The sequence below is a fragment of the Lipotes vexillifer genome, unplaced genomic scaffold (genome assembly GCF_000442215.2).
Source record: "Lipotes vexillifer unplaced genomic scaffold, Lipotes_vexillifer_v1.1 scaffold863, whole genome shotgun sequence".
Lineage (NCBI taxonomy): Eukaryota > Metazoa > Chordata > Mammalia > Artiodactyla > Lipotidae > Lipotes > Lipotes vexillifer.
Window position 1 is genome coordinate 3963797 of NW_006788168.1, and position 20669 is coordinate 3984465.

General features: G+C 40.1%; 1 protein-coding gene across 1 annotated transcript; it reads left to right on the forward strand.

Annotated features, from left to right (window-relative positions):
* The first annotated feature begins 1036 nt into the window (after positions 1-1036).
* On the forward strand, positions 1037-19934 carry MCUR1 (mitochondrial calcium uniporter regulator 1). The gene is made up of 9 exons (XM_007461273.1): positions 1037-1489; positions 7319-7438; positions 10991-11094; positions 11575-11676; positions 12941-12982; positions 13799-13870; positions 17327-17380; positions 18736-18850; positions 19838-19934. Exons 1-9 carry the CDS (start codon positions 1069-1071, stop codon positions 19891-19893), a joined length of 1086 nt encoding a protein of 361 aa, XP_007461335.1. The 5' UTR covers positions 1037-1068; the 3' UTR covers positions 19894-19934.
* The last annotated feature ends 735 nt before the right edge of the window (positions 19935-20669 follow it).

Here is a 20669-nt window from a genome sequence, read left to right on the forward strand (position 1 = left end):
CTACCAGTTCTACAAATGTATAATTCCTACTAACCTTTTATGAACGAGTCTACTTGCACCTTAATATTTTTAATTCTTTATATGTTGATAGCCACTCCCACAGCCATATGCCCTCTCTTCTCTCTTACCAGCACTTTGTAGCTCTCTTATGGCTCGTAACACATTCTTCTTCCCTCATGTATTGTACACATATGGGTGGATAAGAAAATCACTCCTAGAGGACAAGGACAATATCATTTTTCTTTGTATCTTCTAGGCTGGTGCCTTGTGCATTTCATTCCTTCATTCAAGAAACAGTACAGAGTTCACACAACGGACCAGTAACTGAGACAGGTGCAGTAGGCATTCAAAAAGCTCACTGAACTGAACGCCGCTAGTCTCAGATATCTTTTTATACCAGTAGGTCTCACTTAAAACTCAAGCCCCTACGTTTGAACTTCCAAGATTGAGATTTTTTAATTCTATGATACACTAATCCGGAAACAAGCTCTGAAAGTTTAGATTTAAATGTGTGGACTATGTAAGCGCTGTTCCCTCGGCCCTGTTAATAATTCCTTAAAATGCACCCCAGAGCTAACACGTTGGGGGACTCCGGACGGGGAAAGTCTGGAAAACCCAGGGCAGCCGGGTGGTGCACGGACTTTTCATGGGCTTCTGAAGGGTGCCAGGGTAACTATGTCTTTATAAGGACATCCGTGTATGTCCTTATAAATATGCAAATCGTGGCAGCGCCGAGCTCATTCCAGTTCCGAGAGGGTCCACACCCACCTCCTGGTCTTCCCAGTCGCCTACACCGAGCGGGCTCGGTGCTCGCTTTGGACCAGACTCGCCTCTCCCGGAGTGCCTGCTCCGCGGGATGAACGCTGCCCCGCCCCGGGCGCCCGCCGCCCGCCACCCAGCCCCTCCCCCAGCGCACACTGGGAGCCCAGCCCCGCCCCCGGCGCGAGCCCGGAGCCCCGCCTAGCCGCTCAGCTCCGCCCCCGGAGAATGCCCGGAGCCCCGCCCGTCCGGGCTGGGGCAGCACGTGACCGGCATGAGAGCGTTCGCGGGCCAGTGACCGCGTCAGGGATGGGCTGCGGCTCCGTCGCGAACGAGAGGCCGAAGCGCCGCCAGCGGCTTCTGCTCTCCCTGGCCGCCGGCCGCGGTGGAGGCCCCGGAGGCCGCGGCGTCCCCACGCGCCGCCTCCTGCCCGGGCTCCTCGGCGGTCTGGGGGCGCTGCGCCCCCGCGCCCCGGCGGCCCGCGGCGGCGCGTCACGTGCCTCCCCGCTGCTCCTCCTCCTGCTGCTGCCCTCCCCGCGCCTGGCCGCTGCCTCCCCGCGCAGGCCGCTGGCGGACTGGGAGCGCTCGCGCGCCGGGCCCTCGGCTGCCCCGGCGGGGCGCGGCGGCGCGAGGAGGTGCCAGCCGGGCCTGGCCCCGGGCGTCACCTGTGCGGCGGGCGCGCTACACCTGTGCCTCGGCCAGGTGGCCGCCCTCGCTTCCTCCAGGAGAGGTGAGGGCCGGGGCGGCGGGAGCTGGGCGGGTCAGCCGAGGTCGCCGGGCTCCTCCGGGCGTGGTGATGAAGGTCTGTCTGGTCCCGCCCTCTGGGCCACGCAAACCTGGGCTTCCTCGGGTGAAAAGACCCGAATTATTCGGAATGCGGGCACCAGGTGTCTGGCGCAAATCGTGATGGGCTGTGGCGGGGTGGGGTGGGGGCGGTGCGTGCGGGCACAGCGCACGCGCGTTTGTAGAGCCGTTTTGTCCGGTGCACAGCGTTTGGGGGCTCGGGTGAAGGGGTGTGCAGGAAGCTGGCGAGTTGAGGCTTGAAGCTCTGAGAGACGAAGGGATTGTTTCACAATTTAATTGCAAACTCTCGTGGGTTCATTACTCTGCCTGGCACTTTTCTGGGAACTCGGGATGGTTATCAGTCAACAAACTCTCTTCCTTCTTGGCAGAGGAGATTAATATATATACATATATAATAACATCTGATAAATGTTGTCGGAAAAAATAGAGGGGGTAAAGGTTAGGAGGTGGAGTGGGCCTTCAGTTGCTAATTTAAATGGAGTCCTCGGAATAAGTTTGCTTCATTGAGAAGTTGGCATTTCATTAAATACTTTAAGGAGGTGAGAGCAGTCACGGCCTGCATGAGATTAGACTCAGTTTGCTAGATTGCAAATTGCCGATTAAAAAAATCATCTGGGAGAATCCTTATTAATTAGCAAACTTGGCAGAAATCTAACTTTGGATAGTCTATGCATATCCATCAGTGGCTATCAGTAACTACACTGATGGCTCTTTAAAAAAACGTTTTTCTCAACAGACATGCTCGGTAAATGTTAGTTGCATCTAAAATTTAAGAATACCTTTGGCTGGGGCAGAAACTGGTTGGTAGTGCAAAGAGTGAAAGCAGCTTTATGTACAGAGGCTGGGAAGTGAGTGGTGAACTCTGTCAGTGTCCTGCAGTACCTGTGAGTCTTTATTTCTGTACTTTGCCTTTTGTCGCTCTTTTTTTGACAAACTGGTAATTTGTGATTTGGTTTCCTTTCATAATTCCATCAGCTAATGAGAATTTTGTCCCTTTGTCTTCAGCCTAGTGGTCTTTTTGGTGTCCAGGGTTCTCAGTAGAGCTACTTAGACTTAAGGATGTTTATGAATAGGAAATTTGTGCTCAGTTTCCTCCTCTGTCCAGGGCTAGCTTTGGGCTTATTTTGTGTGTGTGTTTTTACATCCTTTTGATACGCTGAAGGCCCCCCCCAAAGGAGAATTACATATTACACTTTAACAAAGCTCTCTTTACTTGTTTCCTGGTTATTAGTGGGGATTCATAGTTCTTGGGCCTCGTTTTATTGTCACAATAAAGGAGGAAAAGTGAGTCAGAGGTGTTCCCAGTGCCAGAGTACTGCTGTGTCCCCAGGCGCTGCCCTATGATAGAGGCAAGACGGAATTCACCCTCCATCAGCCATAGTTGGAGGGCCAAGTGGCAAGTGACTAGGCCCTTTCTCCTCTTTTCAGCCCACAGTATATCTTTGAAATAAGCTTGCAGTTTTGTTTTAAATCACATGAATGATTATTGTTATTAAAAAAAGAAATTTGGGACTAGAATAATCCTGTCACTTTTCACAAGCCAGTTCTAGACCCAAATGTTCTCAAGCTCCCTGACCCACGGGACAGTCCAGCACGGTTCTGAAGTGGGCAGGGTGGCTTGTAAAGAGATTAATATATATACATATATTAATATATATGTATATATATTATACATTGCACCTGTAAGAGGTGCAATCATTCATTCATTCATTTATCTGCCATCCAGCTCGGGCTGTTCTGTGTCAGGGTCTCTTCTCATGGAGGCCCAGGGCTGGAGATAAAGGATGAAAAAAGAGGTGCCAGATTTAAGTGAGCTCACTTAATGTGAAAAGGGAAGACCATAGGTGAAGAGCAGAAAGGAGTTCATCTCAAACTTTCTTTCTAGATAGTCTCTAGATTTGGATCTTAGAATTCTTACAGTTGAATTTTCTTTTAAGTTATTTCTGGCCTGCAGTATACCAGGCCCTCTCCTAGTGACACAAAAATAACTGGCCGCTCTTGGGGAGCTTGGACTAATATACAGACATGGGAATAAACATAAGTGCTGTGGAAGAGCTATGTGTACTCGGCTGAGAACACAGATAAGGAAGCAATAAAGGTTGCTCCCTGACCTGGGAGGAGGTAGCAGAGAGAACCTTACAGGGTAGCATAATGCCCTGCCCGGAACATAATGGATGCTTAGCACGTTGTCACATTGGATGAGGCAGGGTAAAAAGGATGCTTAAAATTTACCAGTTGAGAAAGGGGAGCAAGCCAACCTTAAGGATGGAGTACCAAGGTCTGCACGTGCAGGAAACAGAATAGTTTAGGTGGCTAGAACAAAAGCGGAAACGATAAGTGGCTAAATTAGGACAGGCTTTGTATGCTTTGCCAAGGGCCTTACACTATAGGCTAGTGCTTCTTTGAATCTAAACACCATCCTGCCCACCTTTTTTTTTAACCATTAAACACACATGCATACACGAGTCGTTGCATTTTATATTTTGTCAGTCTGCAAACCATGTTTGGTACAGAGTGATTCCTGGCTCTCTGGTACTTACCTTGGTGCAGACTGTGACCACAGCCACCCCACTCCTTCCACATTGCTAGTAATTTGGGAACCACTGCTGTCGTCTTACAGAAAAGCAGCAGGTCTGTAGGGTCCTGTCCATGTCCCATTTTTTGCTTACTTGGAATTTCCTTTGAGTGTTTACGGGTTGAGAATAAGAGTTGATTAGCTGAAGTATTCTTCTGGTCATTTAGGACAGGTGCTGAGAAAACCTTTGAACTTTGAGTTAGTAGATGTGACTATTCTGCTTCTCCCACTCTTCTGCAACAGCTGGCATCATGGAAGAGTAAGAACAAGTATGAAGCAAGGTTTTTATATAGCTACATTGATTACATTTAAATGAAAGATTCTGTAATTTTATATTGTCCATCTCTCTTTTTCTGTCAAAATGTCTTTTTTAGTGTGATTGTAAGGAGGTATTATGTTTAAATGTCCTTTCTTGACAAAATTACAAGTTCGCATTGCAATTGTTCTGTTTTTTTAAAGCTGTCTTTTGTGGTTTGTGGAATACAAAAGCCAGGATACCATTACTATACTACCTCCTTCAAATGAGCACCTTGAAACAGGTTTACAAAACAGGTTGGATCTGTGGTTAAACGCACAGAAATCCATAGCAAAGGTAATATATAAATTGTTAGAACACATCTCTCCAAAGGTAGGCATTTGCAAAGACAAGGAAAGAAAACTACAGACCAATACCTTTATGAAAACACTAGCAAACCAAATCCAGCAATATGTAAAAAGGAGTATACACCATGACCAAGTGGGATTCTGTCTCAGGAATAGCAGGTTCACTTAACATCTGAAAATCTATTCATGTAGTACGCCATATCCACAGCATACAGGAGAGAAACCACATGATGATCGCAAAAGACAAAGAATTTGACAGAATTCCATACCTCTTCGTGTTAAAGAACACTTGACAAGTTTGGAACAGAAGGGACCCGCCTCACCTTATAAAGGGCATCTGAAATACCCACAGCTACCATCATACTTAATGGTGAAAGAAGGAGTGTTTTCCCTCCAAAGTCCGGAGCAAGGATGTCTGCTGTCACCATTCCGTTCAATACTCTACTAGAAGTTCTAGCCGGGGCAGTTAGGCAAGAAAATGAAAAGGCATCCAGATTGTAAAAGATGTAAATTATCACTGTTCACAGATGACATGACCTGGTACATAGAAAACTCTAAGGAATTCACTAAAAAAACTATTAAAGCTTATAAACAAATTTAGCAAGATTGCAGAATACAAGATCAATATACAAACTGTACAAAAATAAAACTCAGTTGTTTTTCTATATACTAGCAACGAAAAATCTAAAAAACAATTCCCTTTACAGTAGCATCAAAAGGAATAAAGTACTTAAATTTCACCCAAAAAAAGCACAAAAGTTATACTCTGAAACCTATATATAACATTATTAAAGAAATTAAAGACCTAAATAAATGGAGAGACATCCCAAGTTCATGCTTGGAAGAATTTAATATTGTTAAGATGGCACTACTCCCCCAAACTGACCTACAGATTCAGCACAATCTCTATCAAAGTTTCAAGTGGCTTCTTTGCAGAAATTGATAAACTGATCCTAAAATTCACATGGAAATGCAAGGGACTCAGAATAGCCAAAACAATCTTGAAAAAGAACAAAGTTGGAGGACTCACTTCCTGATGTCAAAACTTACTACAGAGTTACAAGTAATCAAGAAAATGTGGCACTGGCAGAAGGGCAGACATATAAGTCAATGGCATAGAATGGAGAATCCACAGATAAATCCTCCCACTTACAGTCTGTTGATTTTTTTTTTTTTTTTTTTTGCGGTACGCGGGCCTCTCACTGTTGTGGCCTCTCCCGTTGCGGAGCACAGGCTCCGGACGCGCAGGCTCAGCGGCCACGGCTCACAGGCCCAGCCGCTCCACGGCATGTGGGATCCTCCCGGACCGGGGCGCGAACCCGCGTCCCCTGCATCGGCAGGCGGACTCTCCACCACTGCGCCACCAGGGAAGCCCTAGTCTGTTGATTTTTGTTGAGAGTCACAAGACAATTTAAGGGAGAAAATAGTGCTGGGACAACTGGACCTCCCCATGCAAAAGGATGAAGTTGAACCCCCATCTCACACCATATACAGAAATCAACTCAAAAGGGTCAAAGACCTAAATGTGAGACCTAAAACTGCAAAACTCTTAGGAGAAAACAGATGTAAATCTCTGTGTGCCCAGTGTTTTCTTAGATATGACACCAAAAGCATAAGGAACAAAAGAAAAAGATAAATTGGACTTAATTAAAAAGTTTTGTGCTTCAAAAGGCACCATCAAGAAAGTAAAAGCCAACCCACAGAACAGGAATATTTGCAAATCATATATATGATAAGGAACGTGTATCTAAAATGTATAAAGAATGCTCTTAATTCAGTAATAAAAAGGTAACCCAAATTTTTTAAATGGGCAAAGGGTCTGAATGGATATTTCTCCAAAGAAGATATACAGATGGCCAATAAGTGCGTGAAAAGATGTACGTCATTAACCATCAGGGAAATGCAAATCAAAACTACAATGAGATACCACTTTACACCCAATAGGGTAATTGTAATAAAAAAGACAGATAATAACAATGTTGAGGATGGGGAGAAATTGGAACCCTCATACAGTTAGTCCTTCAACTGATGATGAGGTAAAAAAAAATTGGCATATCTATACAATGAAATATTATTTGGCAATAAAAGGAAATAAGATGCTGACATACTACACTGGTGGGGGAACCTTGAAAATATCACTGTATTGTAAAAGAAACCAGTCACAGAATATCACATATCCTAATGATTCTATTCAGATGAAATGTCCAGAGTAGGCAGATTCATAGAGACAGAAAATAGATAAGTGATTGCTGGGGGGAAGTAGGAAGATGAGGGGGTGATAGCTAGAGCGTAGCTAGAGGGTATAGGGTTTCTTTGGGGATGATGAAAATGTTCTGAAGTTGATGGTGGGATGGTTGCACAGCACTGTAAATATACTGAAAACAACTGGAGTCTACATTTGAAATGGGTGAATCATATGTATCTAAGTTATGTCTCAATAAAGCTGTTGTAAAAAACCAGATAGACTTTTGAGGTATGCCCTGTTTTTTCATGGTGCTGAGTTGCTTTTGTTTACCATCAAACATCCACCTGTTTACCATCCACCTGTTGTGAACCATATTGTCCTTTCCATTCTAGACCTGAGCGTCTGTGCTGGGAGCCTGCATCTGGAGAGCAAAAGGAGAGATTTCACCTCTTCTCGGAGTAGGAAGCTCTACTTTGACACCCATGCCTTAGTGTGTTTACTCGAAGAAAATGGTAATCCTCTCTCATTTGGTTACTCAGTGCCATAGAAAAACACTGTAAATTAGGACTTCCCTTATGATCTTATCGAATTTCTCATGTTTCTCTTTGACTTTTAAGTCTGTAGGTAATCTTTTGGTCAATCTCCATTTTTTAAGTCCTTGTTTTTTGTTTAAGGACATTTTTGCTTCATCAGTACAATTGAGACTTTTCTCCCACATATTCTCTTTGTCCAAGTGAAGCGTATGTTTATAACATTACTCTGGAAGTATGGTATTATAGGTGAAAAATTAGACATAAGCCAGCAAAACTCAGGAATGATTTCTATGACAGCTGTCTAAGCACAAAAGTGATAGTTTTATTCCTGTGCATCTTGTGTACTTTAAAATTTTTATGAAATTAAAATGTTGCTGAGCAACAATTATTGGTAATTTCAACTTGTGATTTTTTAAAAATACTGACTTTTTCTCTTACTGCTGTTGAGTTAACTAATGTAAAAGATTACTCTGACATGTATGACAGTTATTGAAAGTGCACTTAATATATAGGTAGCATTCTCATTTAATTTTATCTAGACAAATATACAATTTAATACACATTATAATTCTCTCTACTGTGACACATATATTCTCAAAATCAGAATCTCAGATATCATAGCTTATGTCTGAAATAAATCTGTGTTTTGACTTTATTGTTTAGTTATTCATCCTGTTGTGTGTGTTCATATCTGAAAAGCTGCCCTGTGTAGACGTGCTTTATGCGCCCAGGACACTGTGTTGGGGTGGATCTTTCTGTGCTTATGTGGGACAGTTAGCAGCTCTGGGTTTGAGCTCTGCCACGTTCCAGCTGGTTGGTCTCACAGTCCTTTCTGCCTTCTCAGTTCCCATTTCCCCCTTGGTAAGAATTCCAAAGAGCCCTTTGAGTGTTAAGTAATGTACTTGAATGCACTTTGGGAAAACTGTCACATGCCCTGTGATAATTTTTACAGCTTTTCTTCTCAAACTTGAAACAGTTAGCCTTTTTCACCAAGACTTCTTTCAGCTCAGAATTTGAAAACAAAAAGTAAAAGTGAGAAGAGGGGCATCTAAAATTATCTTGTTAAGCAGAAGTCTTTCTACTTTTCTTTTTCGTTCGTTCTGTTTCTTTTTCTTTTTTCTTTTTGATGGACCTGTGTTCTTGTATTCAAAGTAACCAACTGTAAAAAGACATCTTAGAGATAATAGGGGCATCTCAACATACACTAGATGTTTGATGATATTAAAGGAACATCATTAATTTAGTTACGCATAACTATGGCCAGGTAGCTGCAGTGGTCCCAAATCCTGTTTCCCAGTGAGAGGTGGTATTTGTTTCGCCTCCCCCCTTTCAAAATCCATTTATTTATTTATTTTTGACAAATTAGAAATAGCAGATGTTGAATGTTTAAAATATGATGTTTCAATATATGTACTGCCTGCTTTTCTTGATTTTCAAACCCTGGCCCATGCATATTTGCATATTTCAAGACCAGTGATGTGAAGACCCCACTGGATGTAGGGTGTGAAGGTGCTTACATGAATGGTGGATGTCTGCGATGGCTGGGTTAGGATAAGGCCAGGAAGAACCCCTCAAGGAATGTTCCATCCTTTATTCCTTTTTCTCTCCAGAGTTATGTCTCTTGATTCACAAAACTTTGTCTGTGTCTGTAATCTCACTAGCCCTGATTCTGTCCCACTCTCTCATTCCTACAAAAAATTAATTTGCATATGGCAACCCAGGAGGTTTTCAGGCTTCTCCTTTTTCTTATCCTTTCTCCTCCTATAGGTGGTTCTAAATTATAAGGCTTTAAAGTTTCTTTTCTTATCAGCGTAAGTTCTCTTTGGTCTCCCTCTTTCTTTTCTTCATAATTCCCAAACCTAATTATGTTTAACTATGAACTCTTATTAATAAGTTTTAAAATTTTCAAAAGACATGTTCATTTTTAAAAAATTAGGAAGACAGAAAAGAAACAAGAAAAACTACTCTGAATCCCAGTACCAGAGTTAAACAGTGTTCACATTTGGGTGATTTTTTTCCAGCTGTTCATGACCCACACATTGAAAATTAAAGGATTTTTTTTTTTTTTTTTTTTTTCTTGCGTTATGCGGGCCTCTCACTGTTGTGGCCTCTCCCATTTGCGGAGCACAGGCTCCGGACGCGCAGGCTCAGCGGCCATGGCTCACGGGCCCAGCCGCTCCGCGGCACGCGGGATCCTCCCAAAACGGGGCACGAACCCGCGTCCCCTGCATCGGCAGGCGGACTCTCAAGCACTGCGCCACCAGGGAAGCCCCCAAGGATTTTTAATAAAGTGAAAAGAGTAGGTCTTTGGAGGTCTTTTTGTCTCCTTTAAATTTGTTGCTTTCTTTTTTTTTGATTATAAAATATGCTTAATCTCATCCAAATTGAATCAGTTATAACTTTATCCAAACAAATGTGCCATGGATTAATTACAAGAATCAGTAAATTCTTCTGAAGTTCTTATAGCTGGAAGTATTTTTTTTTTTTTTTGCGGTACGCGGGCCTCTCACTGTTGCGGCCTCTCCCGTTGCGGAGCACAGGCTCCGGACACGCAGGCTCAGCAGCCATGGCTCACGGGCCTAGCCACTCCGCGGCATGTGGGATCTTCCCGGACCGGGGCACGAACCCGCGTCCCCTGCATTGGCAGGCGGACTCCCAACCACTGCGCCACCAGGGAAGCCCATAGCTGGAAGTATTTAACGGAAAGAATTGTATTCCAGGGACTTATGCATCTTAAGCATTTAAAATTAAGCATTTTAATTAGAATTTTCAATGTGAAATATGTTACTACCTAAAGTTATTAAAAACAGTAGCACTGCTGAGTTGAGTCTTTAGGTAATTCAGTTCAGCAGCATTTATTGAGTATAAAAGAATATATTTTTTCCAGTTTGAGCCCCCCCCCACTCATGATTGAGGAAAATTATGGAAGAAAAATATAAGAGCCAATTTTGTCTTTTAACATTAAGTAAATTAACAGCTGAATTATTATTTATATAGCCACTGATTTGACTGATTTGTGCTGGAAATAAAATAAGCTTTCTCTACTTAAGTAAATTATTTTTTACTAACATATACATTTTGAAATTAAGGAAGTCACATCCATTGTAGAAAATTTAGACAACACAATTACCTAGAATCTTTGTTAAATTACAGAAGAAATAAATTGTATCTGTAGTTTTGAGTCTTGCATCTTTTCACTTGACCTTGCACTGCAGGCATCCCCTGTGTCATTATGCATTCTCTTTTTGAAAACATGGTTTTTGATGGCTAGGAGGGACATCAGAGCTCAGTCATCCCAACCCCTCATTTTACACGAGGAAACACTCCGATGTGTCCTACTTGTTCCAAGTGACAGACACATCACAGCCTGTGGCTAGACTCTACCCTCCTGCTACACTAGGCTTTCCACCTGCTTCTGAATTCAGACATCCACTTGCATGTGTCAGTTTGCATTCTCCCCCTTTCTATGAAGGATTTTTTTATTCTGGCAACTCGAGTACCCTAAATGACTGTCTTTGTGTGTTTGCCTAGGGTTTACTACTCAACAAGCAGAAATCATTGTCTCTGCCTTAGTCAAGATCATGGAGGCCAACATGGATATCGTCTACAAAGATATGGTCACCAAGATGCAGCAGGTAGCTTTGCTGGGGCACTTGAGCAAATTTGAAATCTAATGATGGGGTATTATTTGTAATATATGTTTTGGGATAATATTCTGTTGAAAAGCATGTAGTAATTTTAACATAAACGAGAGACAGATGGTTACAGTGGCATAAAAAATATTTATTCAAAGCTATTTAGTCAGCTGTTACAGAATCACTTATGTTTGAAAACTGACTATTCTAGTCAACCATGCTTTAATAAATGGAGTTGTGGCTAGAATTATAGCAGCTGGTCCTCTGACTGCCACCCTTTTAACTGTGATTCACTTGATGCCGACACTGGAAATGAGTTCTTATTCTTTTCTCATTTTCAGACAGAGGAGGACCTTGTTGAACCTCTTTCTTTGTTCCCATGTCCTTCTAGTTTCTCAATAAGATGATACTGGGTAGAGACAGTAGGAGGTAGAGTTCCTAGGCCAGACTAGGTTATATGTTTTGTTTTTCTTTTCCCAGGAGATCACTCTTCAGGAAATAATGTCTCAGATTGCTAATGTGAAAAAAGATATGATTATTTTGGAGAAGAGTGAGTTTTCAGCCCTCAGATCAGAAAATGAGGTAAAACTAAAGAACCACTCATATTTACCAAATGCTTTATATTAAGACATTGAGATATGATATACATACACAAAAGTGTACAAACAAGTGTCCGTCTCGATGAATTTTCAGTATAGACTATCAGTCAAATCAAGAAATAAATAAATAAATATATATATATATATATATATATATGTTTTTTTTTAAAAAAAAATAGACCATGACCAGTGCCCCAGAAGTGCTGCGGACGCCCCCTCCTGGTCACTCCTCCCACAGCGGAAACCATTATCATGGCTAACATGGCTATTGAGTGGTTTGGCTGTTCCAGAACTTTATCGGATGGAATCACAGCGTGTCTTGCGGTGATAGGTCATTCGTTTTCATTGTTTATAGTATTATAGGAATATGCCGCATTATTCTACTGTGATGTATATTAGAGTTGTTTCCAGTTTGAGGTTATTATGAATAAGTGCTGCTGTAAAATATCGCTTTGTTTCTTCAAGTGTGGTGTTTGGGATCAGCATTTAAATAAGTGCTATCTGGGCTTCCCTGGTGGCGCAGTGCTTGAGAGTCCGCCTGCCGATGCAGGAGACGCGGGTTCGTGCCCCGTTTCGGGAGGATCCCACATGCCGCGGAGCGGCTGGGCCCGTGAGCCATGGCCGCTGGGCCTGCGCGTCCGGAGCCTGTGCTCCGCAAATGGGAGAGGCCACGACAGTGAGAGGCCCGCATAACGCAAGAAAAAATAAAAAAATAAAAAAAAAAATAAATAAATAAGTGCTATCTTCGTGTCTTCCTTTATTTTCAGCCCTATTTAAAGTCCAATGAAGGAAGTTCATTTATTATCTGTTGGTCTTAATCTTATAAGAAACCACCTAGCAAAAGATCCTTCTTTTGCTAGAAAAAGGTAAACTGTGAAACTGTCAAAGTTGTCTTGAAGTCAGTTATTTGAGGGCAGGATTAGTTCAAAGAAAAATTGAAGGAGGAATTAAAGCAGGGCCTCTGAAGGGAGATGAATATATTGAAAACAGTTGTGTTACTAATTTTATGTGGCCTTCAAGATGGATTAAGACGTATCTCAAGACACACCATGATTGTAGTACCATCCTGGCGCGACAGTCATTTCTGCCACTGAGAGTATTTAATTATGGTTGTATTCTGAACGTGGCCGAATTTGTGTTGAATGAGGAAAGAACTTGTTCACAAATACATGTTCTAATAGTTGTTTATTATGTTTTTCATAATCTTCTAAATATATCCTTGACATTTCTTGTTAATGTGTTTTTAGAAAATAAAACTTGAACTACATCGGTTAAAACAACAAGTAATGGTAAGATCTTCATTCCTGTTTGCCTGCTTGTTTATAATTACATAAGCTTAGTAATAAATATAATGTCCGAAATACTTACATGTTCTTCAGAACTTAATTCTGTGTTAAATATTTGTGTGATGTGTCTCGAAAGTACACATTGGAAGATTTAACCAAGAACATAGCCAATGAATAAGTTACTGATGTCTGTAACCAAATTCATTAAGAAAATCGCGATCTAGAAGGAATGAAGTCATTTTTAAGTAAAAAATTTTCTAAAATAGCCACCTGGAACCCTTAGATTATCTTAGGAGAGACTGTCTTTAGAGAATTACACGTGATTTTAAACTGCTGACTGTGCCAGCTGTTTGATTTTTTTTTTTAAGTCGAAAGGACATTGATGTTAAAGAAGAAAAGGTTTGGATGAGTGTCAGAAGGAAGACTTTACTTAAACCAGAATTTAATATTTTACTTTTTTGAGTCCATCTCTGCTTTCCAAAGTTGTCCAAGGAACAGCTTGATTCATAAATTTCACAAGGTGATTGCATTGGGAATCTTGAGGTTAAAAGCAACAATAACGCACTCTAGACTGACTTAAACATCAAAGGGGGATTATTTGTATATATAATTGGGAAGTCCCATCAGGGCTGACTGCAGACGTCGCTTAGCCAGTCTCCTGACCCCGCTAGTCTCCAGTTCCGTTCCTGTGCACGCCCCTGGCCCGGCCCTTCCCCCCTTCCCCCCTTCCCCAAGAAGCAGCAGGGGCGCACATCCTCACAGAGTTTGGATATCTTACTTTGGATTTCTTTCTTTCTTTGTTGTTTGCCCTCCCACTAGGATGAAGTGATCAAAGTCCGAACAGATACCAAATTAGATTTCAGTCTAGAAAAGAGCAGAGTAAAAGAATTGGTATGTTTCTTTACTAAAAATATAGTATGAATTAATTTCTTTGCAGGATGGAACATTTGGTCAAGTCTGTTTACATACCATTCAGAAGTACTGTTAAATATTTACCTGTATATCATTGTTAGACAAAGTTTTTTCTTTATTTTGACTATATTTTGAATTAAGGCTTAAATTTGATGCTTTCAAAAGTAACATTAAAATTAAAATCTTGGTCAAAGCAAGTTTGAATCTTGTATGTTTCAGAGATACTAAATTATGTGTCACTTAGGCATGAATAAAGAAATTAAATTCAATCTTGATCTATTTGATATTGACTTAAACCTCTTCTGGTCCTGATTTTTCAAAAGTTAAGTTGATTATCTGATTTGAATAATATTAAATTATTAATATTAAATAACATTAAATTCTATGTTAAAAATTCAAGATTTAAAAAATATTTCCATATAGTTTTTTTTTAATAGAGAAATCTTAATGACTTTACTGCATTTGCATAGTGCAAATTCTAAATGATTCTTGAAGTTATATTAAATTGAAATTTTCTATTAGGGAAAGTAGTGCTATATATTTGTTACCAAAAAGATATCACAAAATGTGGGTTGTAAATAAGTGGAAGGGAGAGATACATATATATATATACATATATATATGTATATATACACACACACACACATATATATATGTCAGTACAACAACTTGTGGGATCCATGCCCAAGACCTAAGAAAACTGGAAATACTGCTCCACTGCCCTTTGAAATGCCCGTTTATGTGCATTTCAAAGGTAGTACATATAAATACAATATTTTTCCCTCAGGGCTTTCACAGTAACTTCTTATTGTAAATTTTTTAATTTTAATGAGATATAATTGACATACAACATTACATTTCAGGTGTACAGTGTAATGATTCAATATTTGGGTTTTTTTTTAGATTCCAAATATAAGTGAGATCATATGGCATATGTCTTTCCCTGTCTGACTTAGTTCACTGAGCGTAACACCCTCCAGGTCCATCCGTGTTCTTGCAAGTGGCAAGATTTTTTTTAATTTTGACTGGGTAATACTCCATTGCATATATATATATGCACTGCATTTTCTTTATTCATTCATCCATCGATGGACACTTAGGTTCCTCCCACGTTTTCGCTATTGTAAGTAATGCTGCAATGAACGTGGGGTACGATAAGTTGGATGTTTTATATGTGTTGGGTTGCCTCTAGTGACTTTTAACCCGTCTGTCTTCTTGTTCAGGCTGTATTTACATTTCTTTATTTATTAGTTAGATACCTTTTTTTATTCTCAGCATAAGCAGAAATAGGGCATATACAGCATTTTTTACTAACAAAGAACTGGATGCACATGCAGAAACTGAGTATTCAGTTTTTCATTGTCTCCTCATTTTTCACAATTTACTTTTAACCAAAATGTGCTACAATGATAAATGAAGCTAATATTGAAATTCAAACAAGTACTTAACTGTATTTTGAAACTGCCTCTGGATTTCAAGAGTTAAGTTGAGCTTTGTTATACAGAATAATTATTACGTCCATGTTACCTGTCTTTCTAGTCTTGAAACACTTTTAACCTTGAAGATTAAATCACTTAGTATTACTAGAATATGTAATGATCACTAACGTATGACTAGTGCCTAGAAGAGGAAGAACTCTTTTAGTTACCTTTGTCCTTAGGGTTGTAGACTTAGCAGGAATTCCTTATTCACTTGATTTAGGAAGATTCCTGTAGCTAACCGAGCCAGGAAGAACTTCATTTAGGAGATTGGGAGATAGGGGATGTGAACATGGATTAAAGCCAGTGAACTTATGTGACTTACTAACCTAGCTGAGAAGTCATTCTTGGTAATCCTAAATTCAGATTACTCTGAAGTGCAGGGCAGTAGTATATTAGTATGCACCTAGCATGAATTGAACTGCACTGAGGAAGATAAGCTATTCAAACCTCTCATTCTCTTGTTTAATAAAGTTATAATACTGTTTCAACAAAATTAACTGTGGTGATATTTACAGCCAGTTTCAAAAGCAGTGTAGCCCGTAAACTGCTTTGGAGTGCAGGGAGATGGAGCCATATAGATGTTATTTTAAAAATCATGGCAGTCTGTCCTACAGAGTGAAGTAAGTCAAAAAGAGAAAAACAAATACCATATGCTAACACATACATATATGGAATCTAAAGGAAAAAAATGGTTCTGAAGAACCTAGGGGCAAGACAGGAATAAAGACACAGATGTAGAGTGGACTTGAGGACACGGGGAGGGGGAAGGGTAAGCTGGGATGAAGTGAGAGTGGCATGGACATATATACACTACCAAACATAAAATGGATAGCTAGTGGGAAGCAGCCACATAGCACAGGGAGATCAGCTCTATGCTTTGTGACCACCTAGAGGGGTGGGATAGGGAGGGTGGGAGGGAGATGCAAGAGGGAGGGGATATGGGGATGTATGTATATGTATAGCTGATTCACTTCGTTATACAGCAGAAACTAACACAACATTGTAAAGCAACTATACTCCAATAAAGATGTTCTTAAAAAAATCATGGCAATATCAAGACTTAGGTTTTTCCTTTCTCTTGTGGTTGAGTCACTATTGACGTAGTGAAAACTGGAGTTTTAAGGGGCACAGAAAATCCCATTCCACCCTGCCCTCTGGTGGTGATCTGGCGCATAGCTCTCTCTCTCTCTCTCTCTCTCTCTCTCTCTCCTCTTCTTCTCTCTCTCTCTCTCATTGCACAGTATCTTTGCATAGATATTAATAGCCAAAGGCAAGATACCATTTTAATTCTGGGTAGGACTAGTCAGTTCCCTTAGTAACACTGGATTGTGACAATGCCCATGTGGGTTTCTTTTTTGTTTTTTTCAATTAAAACCAACATGTGATGGTTTAGTGTATTTCTTGTATCTGTATATTTACATAGTGTTTTATAATCACAAGGCGACATCTATGTCACACAATAATATTCCTTGAAACTATTTTTTCCCCCCAACTTTATATCTTTTCTCTCTTCTGTCTAAGCCTCAAATAGTGACCAATTTTGTTTGTGGTTACAATGGGATAGCTCCTAAATTGAATTGTTACCCCACTTATTTCAACCCTCTCAAAGCCAAAAAGCATATGTCCATCTAAATTGGTCCCAGGGAATGCTGTTATAATAGTGGGAGGGACCTAGAGACAGACATCCCAGCGAAGAGATGAAAAGAGAAAACCAGCAGAGAGTGGTGGAGGATGACAAAAGGGAATCCAGATGTTGGAGCGATGAGTGAATATAAATAAGAAACCCCAAAACACAGATCAAAAGGAGAAGGCAAGTAGGCTACTTTACCCTAGGGGTGGCTTCTAGTGGTATATATTCTTGGAATTACTGAGACCAGAATATTTAAGGCACCAGAGGAGGAGGAGAGAGAGGAGAATAAATCAGAATCTGACCTGTGTTACGTGTTTGTTTCAGTATTCATTAAACGAAAGGAAGCTGCTGGAAGTAAAAACAGAAATGGTGTCATTGGTAAGAAAAGATTCACTTTGCATCTTGCAGAACTGAAACTCTACCCTTGAAGCACCAACCCCTCCTTTCTTCCTCCCCTGGCTGCCACCATTCTATTTTCTGTTTATGAATCTGACTATTCTAGGTCCCTCATGTAAGTGGAATCATACAGTATTTGTCCTTTTGTGACTGGCTTATTTCATTTAGCATAATGCCCTCAAGATTCTTCCATGTTGTAGCATATGTCAGAATTTCCTTCCTTTTTAAGGCTAAATAATATTCCATTGTATGGATGTAGTACATTTTGATTATCCTTGTGGCCATTGTGAATAATGCTATGAACATGGGCATACAGATATCTATTGGAGTTCATGTTTTCAATTATTTTGGGTATATATACCGAGAAGTGGAATATCATAGGATTTTTTGGTACACAAAATACTTAATTATCTTAATGAAACTTTAAATCTCAGTGATTGAAGAATAATAAGGAATGGAGATGTTTTATTATATTTTTAGCTTATGGCATGCATAACTTATTTACCATCCTATATTACCTGGGACTTTTGAAACCTGCAAGAGACTTCCATGAGAGAACACTGAACTATTCCTCTGGAATATTTTACTCATCCAGGCATTTATTTCCTTATTCATTACCTGAATTATTCATCACAGGGAACCACTCACTTGCCCTAGGACTTTGAGTGAAGTATTTCCAATGCTTTTACGCATTAATGAAATGTTACAAAGCCTTTATAACATCAGCCAAACTTACCACCCTTTGGGAGTTAATTGTGTATCTGGTTTAACTGTGTTATATTTGGGAAAGAACGCATATAGGTCCTTGGTATAGCCAAGCCTCATAATAATAAAACACTTGGCATTCGAACTATAAAGGAAGAAAACTTTTTAAAACTGTGAATAGAAATAGCATCAAGGCGAGCGCTGTTGCTTTTAGATTACCTAAGATTCCATTCATTTTGTTAAAGCACTTTCTGTATACCTTTCACTAAGAATAATTCAGAAGGATGAGGCTTAGTCATTGCCATTGAGAACAGACGAGCTTCATAATCTTAATCTTATTTGCAGAGCAGTCTATAATTTAAAAAGCTTCCCTCCATCAGTTATCACACTTGATTCTCTAAACAGCTTATGTGAAGGCAGGGCCAGTGTTACCTTTTTCTTTGTCTCAAACAGAAGGAAACAGGCCTAGAGGTAGCTACAGCCCTGACCAGTACAATACAGCATGAGGCTAGTAGAACTCAGACTAAAGCCCAGGTCTCCTTAATCTGACCCTACTGGGAAGGGACTCTAGGACTAACAGCAGAGGGGATGCATCCAAAGTGGTTTAATGCTGTGAATCTTTCTTTTAAAAGCACGCCCAGCAAGATCGGGCCATCACGCAGACAGACAGGAAGATAGATACCGAGGTTGCTGGCCTCAAAACCATGCTTGAGTCACACAAGCTTGATAATATTAAATATTTAGCAGGTAAGCCATTTTGTATCTAGATTAGTTAAAACAAGCTGAAAATAAATTTAAACCAAAAAAAATTTTTTTTTAAATTTTTTGGCCATGCCACGTGGCATGTGGGATCTTAGTTCCCCAACCAGGGATCGAACACGTGCCCTCTGCAGTGGAAGCATAGAGTCCTAACCACTGGACTGCCAGGGAAGTCCCAAAATAAATAAAATTTATAAATTAAGTCAAAGATATCGCATTTGGTTGATTCTAACACAATTTTTTTTTCACGTTTTAACATCTCTGAAATTGGAAGTCATCTTACAATTTCCAATAGATGGAATATCAACAATAATTGGCATTTTTTCTTTCTTTGTAAAGTACATGATTTTATTTACTACTTTTGATGGAATCTTAAATTTCATGAGATACTGGCATCGAGCTATACTTATTTGGAGTTATTTTTCGTAACATTCAAGATGGAATATTTTACAGATAGTTGAGTTGTGATCTTTTCTGCTTCAATGGGTGACACTCCTTATAAGGTGTTATTTTGCTTTTGCAGTTTTTGAGTCAAAAGAGGGAAGGAAGATTCATGTACCAAAAAATATTACTTAGCCATTATTTTAACTCAGATTTAACATTTTGGATCAATCAATATTTTGAAGTCTAATAGTATTTAGAAGTAGGATTTGCTCATCAAGTTAAAGGGTGTGTCCCTGTGTGTTACATGTGCATATACTTTGTGACCACAGAATTTTTGTGATTCTGTACTTTTACTGAAAAGTTTTCTTGGATATTGGATGCATTTGTACTTTAAAGATGATGGTCTCAGGTGTGGGGTTTTCTAATAGGCAGGTGTTTCATGGGATGTGGCACATCAGTGAGCAAGCCAAGTTTCTTGGGTTTGGTTTTACTTTCTTGGTAGATAGGTGTCTGTTTTCTTAATTAAAAGATGTTCCTGCAAGTAATTGTTAATAGAACTAATACTATGCACAATTGTTTTTTTTCTTACAGGATCTGTATTTACGTGCCTAACAGTAGCTCTGGGATTTTATCGTCTGTGGATATAATAAAGTATATATTTAAAGAGCATTTTATTGTTTTGCCTTAAAATACCAGGTTGCTGTGCTTTTTTTTTCTCATTTCCAATTTTAATGCTGATTTTTAATTTAATGCATATTATTTATTTTATGCAAATTATGGACATATAACCAAGGCAAAGAAGTGAGAAATTTCATAACTGCTTCTTCCATCTTTTCTGTTTAGTTGACTATAACTCTGAGTGGTGGTGGACGAAGTAAGGAAGACTCCACTCAGCTGGGCCAGTGAACTTGGTCTAACCTTTGGGACATACCAACAGTAGATATTTGTATAACTCTCCACAATTTAAAATCTTTTGTTTTAATTGAGGATTTGGGGTCTCCATCAAAAAGGCACAGGAGCTTTACTAAGTGCTGAAGAATCATTGTAACCAAACCAAGACTCCTCTTCACCTGACCCAGACCCTAATGTCAGCCGGTTGTGTTTCAAGTCCAGCTGGTTGTTAGCCTCATGCTACATTGTACTTTACACCCAAAAGAGATTTTTTTCTTGTAATTTCCATTGTTTTAGTTATTGTTCTGTTCATTTTCGGTGTGCCTTCCAGCTAGAAAATCTTGTTGCCTGATGAAGCATTGTGATTGGGATGCAGACTTTCTCAGCCTCCTAGAGTGGTAACTTCCCCTCCCTCCCTCCCTCCCTCCCTCTCTCTCTTTTCCTTCCTTCCTTTCTTCTTCCTTCTTTCTTTCCTTCCTTTCTTCCTTCCTTCCTTTCTTCCTTCCTTCCTTCCTTCCTTCCTTCCTTCCTT